The sequence below is a fragment of the Raphanus sativus genome, chromosome 4 (assembly GCF_000801105.2).
Source record: "Raphanus sativus cultivar WK10039 chromosome 4, ASM80110v3, whole genome shotgun sequence".
In the NCBI taxonomy this organism is placed as follows: domain Eukaryota; kingdom Viridiplantae; phylum Streptophyta; class Magnoliopsida; order Brassicales; family Brassicaceae; genus Raphanus; species Raphanus sativus.
The window spans coordinates 41,277,762-41,293,227 of NC_079514.1; the positions used below are offsets into that span (position 1 = coordinate 41,277,762).

The following is a 15,466-nucleotide window of genomic DNA, read 5'->3' on the forward strand; positions in this document are numbered from 1 at the left end:
ATAGAGTTTACAGACTGATAAATTGTAAAATTATAAGAATATAGTTTATGAAATATGTCTAATAACATAATGTACCATGGAATTACTAATATTATCTATGATTATATATTAATTTGTAGTAACAAAAATAATAACGATGCACTATAATGAAATATTGAAGCTTAATGAAATATGTCTAATAACATATATTATTTTACACATATTTTATTCACTGGTTTGTAAAAATAGTTTTACCACGTTGATTTATAAAGAGATATTACCTATCAATATCATAAACAACTGAACAATATAACTGTATTTTTTTATCTTGCTATTTTCTATAACTATGTGAAAGTAACTCAAATATATGATAACACAATACATAATTGTAATAATAATAATAATAAAATACTAGAGATTGACCGGCACGTCCTGCACCTGTTAATTTTTTATATTTTTGTAATATTTTTTATATAAGTATTTAAATATTTTAGATTTCTATACATCAGAATCGAATCCGAATCTAATAAGATAATTTGGTTACTTTTGGTTATTTGGTTATTTTTAAGTTAAGTTTAGTTTGAATTCAAATACCTGAACTAAATCGGTTAATATTGTTAGTTTTGTTACAGGTTCATATACATTAGTTTTTAGATATTTGTAGTAAATATAAATATTCTGAATTATATATAAATATTTCAATTATTAAATTTAATATTTATGATAAAAGAAATTTTCAAAAAATCAAAAGTTAGTTATGTGTTTGATTTTTTATTTTGAATCATATTTGCAAAAAACCTAACACTTTTATCATAATAAAAAAAATTCAGTAATGAATTTAGTTTAAAAAAAGCAAAACATCGAAGGAATATGTAGATTATTTATTTGGAAGATTAACATAAAATTAACTAACAAAAAGGTAATCTTAAATAAATAAATAATAAAGATAGAAATTCAAAAGTGAGGGGCTATATACTATTTAAAGTGGTTACAAAGAAGACATTAAATAATAGAATACCAGATCACAATCCTAATTTGATGCCTATTTTTAAATATAAATTTCAGAAAAAATGATTTCTTCCGTGAAAAAAGAAATCAAACCTTTCACATGATGGACGAATCAGGTGCGAGAGAGACGGGAATGCTGCGAGACAGACTCCACGGAGGAATGTCCGTCGTAAGCTGAACGGTTCAGTCGACGCTGTTCCCGCGTAAACCGGGAGGATCTGAGTAGCAGTGTCAAGGGAAGAAGACAAGTAAACAGAGGAAGAAGGGAGCTCCCATGAATTTAGTAAAATTCAACTTGTAAGAAAAATGTCTCTGCCTTTAGTGGCTGGAAGCAAAATTAAGAGCTGAGCTAAGTCAATCACTTGAACAATGTTGTGTCTGAATTTTGGAGATTATTGGTTTCTGTTTGATCAGGAAGATTCGCGGAACTCTGCTCGCAACCAATTACAGTACATCCCCTTTTTCTCATCTTTGAAAGCAGCAGAGAATGGTACTTGTCAAGGAAAGGATCAAATGGTCACCATTGGACCAATCCATGTTTTTGACAGGTTCCAGGGTCTGTTGTATACGGATAGTGTAAGCTTTCTTTGATTATGTTAGCTAACAAAGCAAACCTTCTTCTTAGGATGGCCATTTGATTGGAAGAACTAGACTTTCATGGAGCATGCGTCCACCACTTGGACTCCTCATCAACAAATAATGAATGCTTGGATTTGCTAGTTTCTGCATTTCTATCAGTACATGCGAACTCAAGGATTAATGTGTTGATATTCTCACACCATTTGTTACGGCAGGTCCTTGGAACCTCTTTTCCAATTCCTGTACTGATGGCAATGGGGTAGAGCATGTAATTGAAGTGACACCTGTATTACGTATCCAGACTGACAAAGCCAACTCGAAGCCTTTAATTCTTTTTGAGGATGTAGATATTTCCTTTGCTGAAGAGATTGCTAAGAAAGCAAAAGGGCCTGTGGTATTGACTGCCAATGGTAGCGTTCATCCATGTTAAAAATTTAACTTCTTTTTTATCACTTGTAGCATATCTTAATGAGTATACTGATTGCATCTGTATTACATGGATATTTACAGACAAGAATCATGGTTTACCAGAAAACTTGGAGACGATAGAGATATGCTTTTCTTTGCCATCAACGGAAGAGGTGTTTAGCCACATTTTCTTCAACATTTGCTGTTTCACAGGTTTGTAAAGAAGAAGAGGTTAAAGTTAATCCTGATTCACTAGAGCGATTGACCATATTTACTGGTGGTGAGTGGTGACATACGGAAAGCGATTATGCAGTTATAATTTTGGATTCAGAGTAAATTCAAAATAGGTATTCTGGCTTTCTGTTATTACATAGAAAACTAATTAACCTCCAGAGTTTCACTATCTAAAGACTAAGTGTGGACATACTTATCTATTCATACTGTTTATAACATTTGATCTCTTTATATTTTACAGTTAGAAAGGCCAAGAACACTGGTGACCCAGATCGCTTTAATACGGTGCAAGAATCATGGAGAAAACTCTGTTCGAGGCATGCTGATCTGAAACCATACTTGGATTCAGAACCTGTAGAAGCTCCACAACTTCTTGATATCACTCATCAGATAACCAACCTAATTTCAGATTCTGACCTGACGCACTCAAGATGCCTGAACTTTGTGAGTTTTTACATTTACACTTCATCTTTCTAGATTACAGTTGTCGTCTCAGACATTTTTAACTTTTGCAGTTAACTTGTTTAGGTTGCGATGGAGCCAATGATGAACGCTTCTGGAGATCTTGACACTCTACACTACATGACGAGTTCTAAACATGTTTGCTCTGTGATAAGTGTGTGATTCACCTACTCCATCCCTAACCAATATGCCCATGATTGTGTAAGAATAAACTTTTACATACTCCAAGTTAAACAATTAATATATGATAATCTGCTTAGGCTTTCGTGTCTTGAAAATTCCACAAACAATTCACTGTTAGAATTCAAAACTTTAGTCATCGCGAAAGAGAAGACAAAAATGAAAGGTAAACAGACTAGGAATCAAATCCTAAGAGAGCCAGAAACAATGGGTAGACAAACGACGAGAAAAAGTAAGAATACAGCAATGCCGTTGCTACTGAAGGAACATCTGCACACGACCTGGAGACCCATGAGATACATCCATACCTGAGATTAATGTGGGAATTTTGTTAGTCAACGGGATGTTGGTAGAGCATTCCATTCCCAACACAGAGTTAATTCCTCCAAGCTACAGTAAAAGATGTAAACTTACGGAACACTACATCATAGGATTTCTCAAATGTTAGCTAGGGTGGTGATCCGAATATGTGGGAATTTTTTTTAAAATCCGAAAATTTGTTTTAACTATTTTAAGTTTTAATTTTAAAAAGGTTAAGTATTTATATATATCTTAAAATTCTAAACCCACCACTTACATCTCTAGAGACTCTAACCACTAAAAGGTTTATTTGTGATTAAAAAAAATTGGGCCAATATAGGAAATTTCTCTATATCTATTTGAACATTTATTAATACGCTGGTGCTTTTTGGATTTTTTTTTGGAAACAGGTTATTTCTATGTTTTTAGTGGTGACAATTCGGGCGGGGCGGCCCGGTCCACCCAAACCCAACAAACTCGTAAATATTTGAGTATTGCTTGGCTCTGTCCAGATATCTATATTATTAAAAGAAAAACATTCTTGAAAAATCTACTTATTTAAGTTGTTTGGACCCTTTCATTTAAATGTTACACCTCATATTTCTCTTGATATTGTTACTATATATTTCGATGGTTTTTTAATAACCCCACAAATGTCGATTAGTTTGATTTTAAAGCCCCACAATATTTGCTTTGTATAATCTTAGGCCCAATCCATAACTGAGAAAATTAAATATAGTAATAACAACGAATTAAGCAAATGGTTCTACAAAACCACATTATTCAGTTATTCTTTTTTTTATAACATCATCATATATTCTGTTATGAATGAATTTTCCCTTTCTTTTATGCATGTTAACACAATATTTTTGAAAATATCACCTGCACAACTATACAAATATGATTAAAACACATAGATATATAAAATTTAAGTTTTAAAAATATAAAATAAATAATATACCCGCCCTATCTATAAAATTTAAGTTTTAAAAATATAAAATAAATAATATACCCGCCCTCTTAAGAGCGGGTCAAAATCTAGTATTTGAGTTATAAGATTTTTCGGGTTTTTAGAAAAATAATTTATCGTTGCCACTTTATTGTTTTAATACATGTGAATTTTCATAAAATTCAGTTTCAACTTTTTGTGTTTAAATATAAAGTGAGTTTAAATTTTTCTTCTTTTTCAAAAGAGTTTTACTTTTTCTTATGCTTTAAAGAATATTATAAACAAACCAAATTTAATAATAAATATAAATTAAAACTAAATATATAAGAGAGAAAAAAGTAAGATAAACATGATCAAATGTTTCATACCTTGTATTTTGAGAAAAATAACATGTTGTACATAAAAAAAGAATATACATTTGCAATATTTAAAATGTGATAAACAATAGAGTGCATTAACAATTTTCATATTTGCTTTATTAGATAGTTTAGATCAAAATATTAAAAAGCCCAAACTATATTAGTGTGGCCCAGTTAGTAAAAGAGATCGGCTTGGAGAAGAAACCAGATGCCGAAAAAAAAGAAAAAGAAAAATGGGCGAAGAAGAAAAAGAGAAAACAAAAAAACGGCAAAGAAGAGAAGTAGAGGAAAAGATGGTGCAGCATCATCAAGATAGTTGGACTGTGAAGAATGTGGTGGGGGAGATGGATGATTTGAAGAATCTGGTTCTCAGCTACAATGAGGTATTTTCTCGATTACCTTTAGTTTTTTGTTTTTCATATTGATTCAGATTTGATTCATCTCACAGTGATATGTTTTATGATTTACAAATTTACTATGGATTTCTGATATCCGAATCTATAATCAAATACGTGAAATTCAAATTAAACAAATGGATTGAACTACACATACAACATGTCTTCATCATATACACAAAAATTCCACTCAAGTCATCTGTTGACCTTTCAACATTAGATCAAATGTTGTATGCACACAAGTCATTAGTTGACCCTTTTTATAATAATTTCATTGAATATGTGTGATTAATTTCACTAGGAAGTGATGCCTTATGTATATTTTGGTCTTCATCATTAGTCTTCGTTAGGTTTGTTTCTTTTTAACTCTAATACTACATCTATTTTCAAAACTTTTTGTTGATCTTTAAATATAATTTAGGGATCAAGGTTTCTAAGCTCTTTATACCTTTTTGTGTATGTTTGTAAATGAGTTTTTTGTTAGAAACTTGTAGATTATTGAGTTTTCTCGTGACCCATGTCTATTTGATGTATGTTCTTGGTGATCATTAGTAAACATATTCTCTCAGAAACATTATAATTTGTGGATTTTTTTGTCAAATTTCTTTAGGTTTCGTCTGTATCTGATGAATTGCTAACGGTACTTTTTCAATTGATATGTTACTTTTTATCTGACTGCATTAGTTTTCTCATTAGTGTGATTAAATAATCAGTTTTTTATCTGCTCATTTACATGTTTTCTTTTCATCTTATTTGATGATATGTTTCACTAATTAGGTTGTACCTGTATGATTCGAACTCATAAGCTTCTCGATATAATTTATATGTATATAATTTTTATCTTTAATTTTTATTATTTTGTCAGAGATTACAATGATATGAAAGTTTGTTTATATCTTCAGATTTTATAAAGATGGATCGCATACACAAGTTATTGAACTCATATGCCCTGAAACAAAACATGGATATTCCTTCTACGATGCTGAGCAACAAGGCCTTGCTCATGTTTAGTAGTTTCGATGTAATATTACATGCAAATTTCCGGACACTAAAACTAAAACAGTTGAACATGATGCTGCAAATTAACACTGACTTCATTGTATGCTCATGTTAAGCATGTGCGGAAAACTGAACACTAGTCATCATCATCAATGACTATTAATGTCGTATCCTCCTTAAAATATCACGCGAATTGGTCGTCCTGTTTTTCATTTTCCACAAAACAACGTCACTAACCAAACTATATGTGTCGAAGATATAGCTTAAAGACCACGACCGAGATCAGCTCTTTCCTCTGCGGCCATGATCAAGAAATTAGAGAAGTATGGGAAAGATTCTACTTGAGCAAGAGATTATTCAACCAATTCTACTAACAATTCACGTGGGTTGCATATGGAAGCATTGGATCAATTACCATTCCTCTGGTCTTCGTAATCGAACTCTAACCGTTTGTAACAAGGACTTGAGAGATAATTTGTAAATCAAAATAGGTTTTAGATGAGACGAAGGAATCTCACATTTACGTCGAAGTTGTTAACGCCGCTGGACTTATGACTTTATATTCCCAGTAAAATAATTAGATATTGCATTCCCTGAATCAACTCTAAGCTCAGATAAAGTATAACAACATTTCCCAATATACGATTTAGAAATTTTTTAAAATAGAAAAATCCGGGTGACCTTAAAATTAATAGAGTGGAGTAAACTATATTTGATAGAGTGGATTAAACTATATTTGATATATATTTTCAATTAGTATCATGTCATATCATTGCCTTGACTAAAATCACTATATACTCTCGTACTGTATGACCACATTTCCCATAGACCCTAAAAATGGCTTCAAATTGTTATATGAGCTCTTCCTCCTAAATCTTTGGCCACTGTTTTATCTTTGACATTTCAGATGCAGCGAAAGGGAAAGCATAAGGAAACAGATTACCGAGAAGAAAAGAGCTTTACTTCAAAGAGTCTGATACATTTAAGCTGCAAGAAGTTGATGTACATCTAGCACCGGCCTAGAATAGAGCAAGTAAAATTTCATTTTTTCTCATCTTAAAAAAGTCAAAAAATGGGTCCACGAGCAAAGTTTTGTGATAGCCTCTGTTTAACTGGCCCATTAATACACGCATGCCTACAATTGCGTATATGGTGGTAGATAGACATGAAAGGGCAGAAAATGAGCCATAATAATAGAAAGCTTAGGAATCTTGGAATGGTGGAACCAACAAGGTCCTGTCGAGTTGAGTAATCTGTAGGAAACATTATCTTTAATATTTTTAACAGTATGTACCACTTTGCCACTGACTATGTTGTGGTCAAGAGAAGTAAAGAGTATAATATGAAATGAGAAAGAATCTTTTCTTATTAGTGGTTATACGTATTTGAACCCTTGAATTTTTCTATGTGTCCTTCTCATAGATATCTTTATAGGTAAGCTAAAGTTACCTCAAGATCATGTTTCAACTCTCAGCAAGTTGCAATATCTAGCCAACGAGCAAGCTTGTCAAATCGTTTTCAAACGTATCCTTAACCCTAGTGCACTTATTTTTGATCATTTACTCTCTTTTGTACTGTTTTCTCTATTACAACAACTCTGATCATATGCTACTAAAACGTCTCGCGTTTTTCTCGTGTGTTTCTGAACTTGTTTTCGAGGATTGTTCACGACAGTCGCAGTAAATATAGAGACCACACAAGATTCCCACGGGACCGGAAAACGTCATGGTAAGATTCAGTATTGTCGGAAATATTGAATTTATGATGAAGAGATTATGTTATGTTTTTACGAACCTAAGTTATGTAAATCTCGGCAACATTTTTGCTAAATTTTTTTAAAAAATATACAGATATTCTTCACAAGATTTACAACCCATAAAAGAGTGATACCATTGAGGAAAAGAAAGAGAAGTAAAAGTTATCGCATCGAAAAAAAATCTCGTGGTTTCATGATTTGGATTTTGGACCCAACGTCATTGTATAGTGTGCACTCTTTTACGGTAAAGTCAAATTTATAAAGAGTTGGAACCATTTTTGAAACCTTTCCTTCTTTAGCTATGTTTGTTACGTGTTGTTCTCAGCATCTCTTGCTCCATAATATCTGAACGATCATCAAATAACCAAACCATTTTCGTCATTTTGTAAATAAATGTTTTATCTGAATTTTCATTTAAAAAATGTTTAATCTGCTTCATATTTTTTTTACCATTTTCTGCAGCTTTTAAAGTTATTTGAATATATTAATCTGCACTTATTTGGAAGAATGAATTTAAAAAAAAATATACACCTATTTGAAATACTATTAACTAGACTATAACTATTTAAGCTCAGCACTAGGCTTCTAGCTATCAGATTCAGGTAAATGGTAAATGGGGAATTAAGCTCAGTTTTAGGCTTCTAGCTATCAGATTCAGGTGTGTTACAAAAAAAAAGCTATCATCAGATTCAGGTTAGTGGTAAATCGGAAATTTGTTGCTAGAATTCACTTTGATAATTTAAGATGTAAATGTAAGGTATACCATATGATCTTAAGGCGGTAGATGCATTTTTCCCTTTCTCTCTTTGTGAAGACAAAAGGACCATCAAGGCTTAACTCAGGTGGGGGCAAGATATCAATAGCTTTTTGGACCACGCTCTCTATCGTTCCAATTCTATTGGATGCATCAAACGCGTCTTTGGGCCACAGTCAGTTGCTTTTGATTTTCACTGCAAGTTTTTCGTTCTTCATGTTTCAAACAGGATGGGAATGTCTCAGAGAATTTACTTTCGATCCAAGGTATTTGAAAGTCAGCAAGTAAAAAGTTCATACGTAGTCGTTTTGTGATGAGAAGATCCGGATATTTTGTCTAGCTTCTTAGGAAACAGTTCGGGTACCTGTTGGCGTTCGGATCGGGTTTTTCGGATTTTCGGGTTTTCGGATTTACGCTCATAGATCTCATAGTAAAATTTCATTAGTACGGATCGGGTTCGGATAATAACACTTCGGATTCGGTTAAAAATTATATTGCGTCTTAAAACCCATAAAGTAACCATATATCATTCGGGTCCGGGTTATATCGGTTCGGTTCGGATATAACCAAAGTAAAAAAACAAAAACTTAAAGAAAAATATAAAGAAAAACAACTAAATTAATAAAAATTAATCTATCACACATAACTAAAATAACAATAAAATGTTAAATCTAGGATGAAAACAAATATTATTTGTAAACAATATACATTATATTATAGAGAGTAGACTTGTTATTGCAATAAACAAATTATAAATTACTTATTTATAACTAATTGTGTACTTAAACCTTTTTTAATATTGTTAATATTTATTATTATATATCATATTACCACAAATATTAAATTTAATAACTAAAATACTTATATATATATATATATATATATTTCAAAATATTTATATTTACTATTAGTTTCGGGTTTTTCGGGTTATCCGTTCGGGTTCGGTTAATAACACTTCGGGTTCGGATATTTTTTATACCACCCTACAATCCGTTCGGATATTTTTACATTTTGGGTCGGATAACGGGTCGAGTTTTTCGGTTCGGGTTCGATTCGGATTTCGGGTTCTGGATTTTATGCCCTGGCCTAGCTGTAGTATCAAACAAGACTTGAAACACGAATGGATTATTTCAACATTCTTTTTTGTAAGTTCCATTATTTTAAAAATCCTTAAATATAAAGAAGCTATATGTTATTTTGTATCTCGTACAAATCCAACCCATGTTATGCATATATCATTTCCATGTGAGTCGTCTTAGATACTGCACGTGCGGTATTAAGATCGTTGGTTGTATTTCTGATGAGGCTAAACTAAGAAGCTCATAAATTCATAATATCGTTATAGAATTAAGAAACTTAAGCAACTCGGAACATGTATAATACATAAGTCGCACCAATTTAGCATCATTTATCTTGAAAATCTAATTTAGTGAGGGAAAACAATTCCTCCTACCTTTTCCATTCACTTAAATCCGTAATTTAAAAAAACACGTACAGAACTACTAAAGAGCTAGTATAAAATGGACAACTAAAATGAATATGAATGAAACAAGATAGGCGAAATAAATATACAACAAATTTATCTTTAGATAATTTTTAAAATTAATTTCATTAATATGTAACTAGAGAAAAATTAAGTTCTTAATTTTGTTCCTTTGAACCTTTTATTAATTATAAGCATCGAAAGAACATACGGCAAAAAATGTAGTGAGTTCTTTTATACAAGGAAAAAGATGGATTCATATGGTTTATGAGTTTGTTTCCTTTTTCTTTAGTGACAGGATGGCATAGGTTTATTGAGTGATCTTTGTCAGTAGAACAAAAAAAAGTCATCATCGCAACCTGTTGCTGACCAGAAATTTTCGGCTCAATATATAAGACTTTTATTTTGTATTTTTTACCATGTATAACTTATAATACAGAATGGACCAATTAAATATTGTATATACCATCAAAAGGTTTATAATGTGATGACGATGGTGGTGGTTACATGACCAAGATGATGATGATGACGGCATTAATGAAAAGGAAACAAAAAATCTAGCGCTGGCGTTATATATATCACATACTTGTTCTTGTAAAGAGTAAGACAAGAGCTAAGCTAATCTTTACAACCTTGTCTTTCAATTATTTTTCTTCAAATCCTCATAAATAAAAAAAAAGAAGAGACACCATGCAACCTTAAACTGTTTCCCCTTAGTCTATCTTCACAGACCTGACCTCTCGTAGCTCTTTTAATTCTCGAAACATTTCCAAAAATAGCCACAAAATTATCAAAACTTTAGAAATATTTAATAAAATTAATGGAGGCTGCAAAAGTCTACACACAAGATGGCACCGTCGACCTCCAAGGCCGTCCCGTCCTCGCGTCCAAGACCGGCCGTTGGAAGGCTTGCTCATTCCTCCTCGGTATTTTAGTAATCTCAATTCACTATTGTCATCATATTATACCAATTAAAAATGAGTTCAATGGATTAAAAGCATATTGATCTTCTGTTTAATTTATTCACAACCTTTATATAGTCTCATATGTGTATGAGAAGGGTATGAAGCGTTTGAGCGGATGGCGTTTTACGGAATAGCTTCGAACTTGGTGAATTATTTGACAACAAGACTACACGAAGACACTATCTCTTCGGTTAGAAATGTGAATAATTGGTCCGGTGCCGTCTGGATCACCCCGATCGCCGGAGCTTACATCGCCGATTCATACATTGGCCGCTTCTGGACTTTTACTGCTTCCTCTCTCATCTACGTCCTGGTATTTCTACTCTCTCTCCTTCTTTCTTTTATTTTGGGATATTAAATTGCGACTTAAATAAACTAAACTCTATGTAGTAACGATTTGACAACGTTCAGAAAGAAAGAAAACATATATATGCAGTTATACAGTCTCTCTATTTTGCTTATGACAATTTAAGTTTCTATTTTTTGTTTTTGGTATTAATGTTAAGAGTTTCTATTTTAGTTAACTGACAATTTAAAGTTAAATTGTTCCAAATCTTCTACGAGTACAGTGGTGTGTTCTTGAATTTTTAAATTTCTAAAGTCTTATTTTCCCTTAAGAATGGTATGTGTTTTGTCAAAAAAAATAGTATGTTTCTGAAATCCCTTCCATTTTTATTTTTACTTATGAAAAATTGTTTTGCTTCGTTAGTTCAAAAAATTATATTTTTTGTTTCGTCATGATAAAGTACTAGAGATGTGTGTGTTTGTCGAGTTCTGGACGTACGATCAGATATGGTCCGTGAATAATTATCCAAGAAGACACTGCCACAGAAAATATTATTTGGATTTTTTATTAGACGTATTAAATATATTGAGGATAATATGAATATCGTAGTTTTTGTTAGAGTGGATATTTATGTAGAGAATATTATTTAGAAGGACCAGAATTTTCGATATATAGTGGAATTCTCATTTTTAAGAGAATATTTAAAATATGAGAAATATTCCCATATTTGCATAAATCAAATATTAGAAATTATAAAATTTAATAAGATATTTATTTTTACGATCAGTTAATAGATATCGTATAATAAGGGCTCTATTAATAATTACAAGTTAATTAAAGAATGAGCACAACAATTGAATGATATGTTTGGTGCAGATTTACTAAATTAAACAAAAGTAAAGTTTGTATTTCTGCACGACAATTAATGGGGTTTTACATCACCTTGACGGCTGTTTGAGAGCACTGATGAGATAGTATACATCATCTATTGTTTCAGAATGCCATTAAAAGTACAAATGTAGTTATTTCTTACAAAACTAGAATACCTTTCTGATCATTTAGCACTTATATACAAATTTAAATAACCACAGGCTTCGTCGAAAACAAAAAACAAAAATAACCACAGGCTTCTATAAACACGTTTCTCTGCGTCTATTTAGACGACGTGCCAGAGTTTAAACCACCATTAAGGCAAACTCCATTTATTTATTTTTGAAATTTGCTTAATGTTCATCGTCTGATACGTTGTTTTCCGTACATATCGAAGAGGGCCCACGATTTCCACTTTACTTCAGTTTTATTGGTTTTCCAGTAAACACGTATCTTATCAAGATCTAAATAAAACTTGTCAAACCCAATCAAGTAATGACTTTTGTTAGATCACATCTTATCATGACATATATAAAGAAAAACTCAACAACTAGTCAATAGTCTATCCAACTCGATGAACATTTGATTCCCTTGCTAATGAGACTGACATGACTCATGAAATGCCTTCTACCGATTAATTGCACGTACTTCTTCGGATTTAATACTATTTCAAACTCCAGACGTATTAAAATGCAAACACAAGAATTATTTCCTAAATTTACAGTTAAACAAATAAATTTGGATTTGAACACCAGAGATGGTTCCTTAAAGACATGAAAACAAACAAACCTACAAAAGTATATAACTAACACACGATATGTCTACATATCATGAGATCTAAATAATAAAATAATGTTTTTGGTTGCAGGGGATGATTCTCTTAACAATGGCGGTAACAGTAAAATCATTAAGACCAACATGCACAAACGGGATATGCAACAAGGCATCCTCTTTGCAAATAGCATTTTTCTACCTGTCTCTCTACACCATAGCCATTGGAGCGGGTGGAACAAAACCAAACATTTCCACATTTGGAGCAGACCAATTCGATAATTATAGCATTGGAGAGAAAAAACAAAAGGTTTCATTCTTCAATTGGTGGATGTTCAGCTCCTTCTTGGGTGCTTTATTCGCGACATTAGGGCTTGTCTACATCCAAGAGAATCTTGGATGGGGGTTAGGTTATGGCATCCCTACCGTAGGACTCTTGGTTTCTCTCGTTGTGTTCTATATCGGAACACCATTTTACAGGCATAAGGTCATCAAATCAGACAATATAGCGAAAGATTTGGTTAGAGTCCCTATTGTGGCATTCAAAAACCGAAAGCTTCAGTGCCCTAGTGACATTTTGGAGCTTCATGAGCTTGACTCCCATTATTACAAAAGTACTGGTAAACATCAAGTTCATCACACTCCCATATTCAGGTCAGTGTTGCATACCATCTCATCAATGAATTTAGTTCTATTTCAAATTCTGAATCTAGATAAATGGATAATATTTTTTTGGCCAATTACAAATGATTACTTTCTATTTTTTCAAAGATGGATAAAATAAATTAAAAAAAATGTAAATCAACTTTTAACTTTAAAATAAAATATTTTTAAAAATGTTATCATTTTGCGCGCATGAAAATATCTAGTTATACAATAAAGAAAAAAAAACTTAAGAGGATGCTTGTAGCTTGATTCCTTGACAGATAATTATAAACTTCCAGTAGGACCATTTGATAAAAGAATCTATCAAAATTGTGCCTGTCTCTGGTGGGTAATGACGTGGAACATATGCAACGTTAATTTTTGTTTTTATTTATTTTAACTAATCTAGTGTACTTGCTCTACAGAGTCTTGTATCGGATGGTCCCTAGTTCCACTTTCTCCACGTTGATTTGTTCTCCAATATCGTCCCACTAGAGTCTCTTCTTACCAGAATCATTGCAAAACTACTTAGGATAGAAAAATTAAGATATCCCAAAAATATTGAAATGATGTTATGTGACTCTGTGGATAATATGTATATTAAGTATATGGGACTGATAACACATATTCCTTCATGGAGATACTTTCTATGTCTAAGATAAGTCTAGCTATTAACATAGAATCTACATCTAGAAATGTTCACCTATTCACCGACTTATTTCTAGACAATTCCTAGAAAAGACATGGAATAAATGAATAATTTGAGTATTGTTATCACAGGTTCTTGGATAAAGCGGCCATAAAGACATGTTCGAGGGAGTCACCTTGTACGGTGACAAAAGTGGAAGTGGCAAAGCGTGTACTAGGGCTTACCTTAATATGGCTTGTCACTTTAGTTCCAAGCACCTTATGGGCACAAGTCAATACTCTCTTCGTCAAACAAGGGACCACGCTGGACCGGAAACTCGGATCAGACTTCCAAATCCCTGCGGCTTCTCTTGGAAGCTTTGTTACCCTCTCAATGCTTGTCTCAGTGCCAATGTATGACCAATACTTTGTTCCCTTCATGCGCAAGAAAACCGGAAACCCTAGAGGGATCACTATACTCCAAAGGCTAGGTATAGGGTTTGTGATCCAAATTGTTGCAGTTGCTGTTGCTTCTGCCGTAGAGGTCAAGAGGATGCGCGTAATAAAGGAATTCAATATAACTAGCCCAAAAGAAGTTGTGCCTATGAGCATTTTCTGGTTGCTCCCTCAGTACTCTCTTCTAGGCATTGGGGATGTGTTCAACGCGATTGGTTTGCTTGAGTTTTTCTACGATCAGTCACCTGAGGAGATGCAGAGCCTTGGAACGACGTTTTTTACGAGTGGAATCGGTCTAGGGAACTTCTTGAACAGTTTCTTGGTGACAGTGATTGATAAGATCACGAGTAAAGGGGGAGGGAAGAGTTGGATTGGAGATAATTTGAATGATTCTAGGCTAGATTATTATTATGGATTTCTAGTGGTGATTTCGGTTGTGAACATGGGATTGTTCTTGTTGGCAGCTAGCAAGTATGTTTACAAGAGTGATGATACCGAAGAGTTTAGTGGAGGATGTGTTCAGATGGAGGCCAAAGCCTTAGACACATCTCCTCTTACTATCTAATCATGACAAGGAGAGATGTGTATATATATGGTTTTCTAGAAAGTTCGTATGTTGTGGTATTTTGATTAACATGAGATGAATAAAGCTTTAGCGTTTATTATAATCAATTAATTAAAACTTGGAAGAACCAAGTTGCTTTTCAAGTTATGGTTTTGTTCACCTGTTGAAAACAGAAATCGATTCTCTTTGGTCGCATATACTTAACACTGAAGAGCTCACATGATCCTAGTTTAAAAAAGATAGCTAATTACCTAAAATGGTTAATTTGGAAACCAACGAGTCTCTACCTTAAGATTCAACCGACGACATAAAACTATCAAGTAAAGTTAAGTTAGAAACTCTTGACTATTAGATAGTTTAAAACTTATTTTTCCCTCGTAGTATTAAGATTCACACGATTGGAATCTTACCAAGTAGAATAGTATGTTCCCTTAGG

General features: G+C 32.6%; 1 protein-coding gene across 1 annotated transcript; it reads left to right on the forward strand.

Moving 5' to 3' along the window:
* Positions 1 to 10,439: 10,439 nt before the first annotated feature.
* On the forward strand, positions 10,440 to 15,133 carry LOC108849872 (protein NRT1/ PTR FAMILY 5.1). Its single transcript, XM_018623486.2, has 4 exons — positions 10,440 to 10,771; positions 10,906 to 11,123; positions 12,835 to 13,391; positions 14,163 to 15,133. The coding sequence occupies exons 1-4, from the start codon at positions 10,666 to 10,668 to the stop codon at positions 15,028 to 15,030; spliced, it is 1,749 nt and encodes a 582-aa protein (XP_018478988.1). The 5' UTR covers positions 10,440 to 10,665; the 3' UTR covers positions 15,031 to 15,133.
* The last annotated feature ends 333 nt before the right edge of the window (positions 15,134 to 15,466 follow it).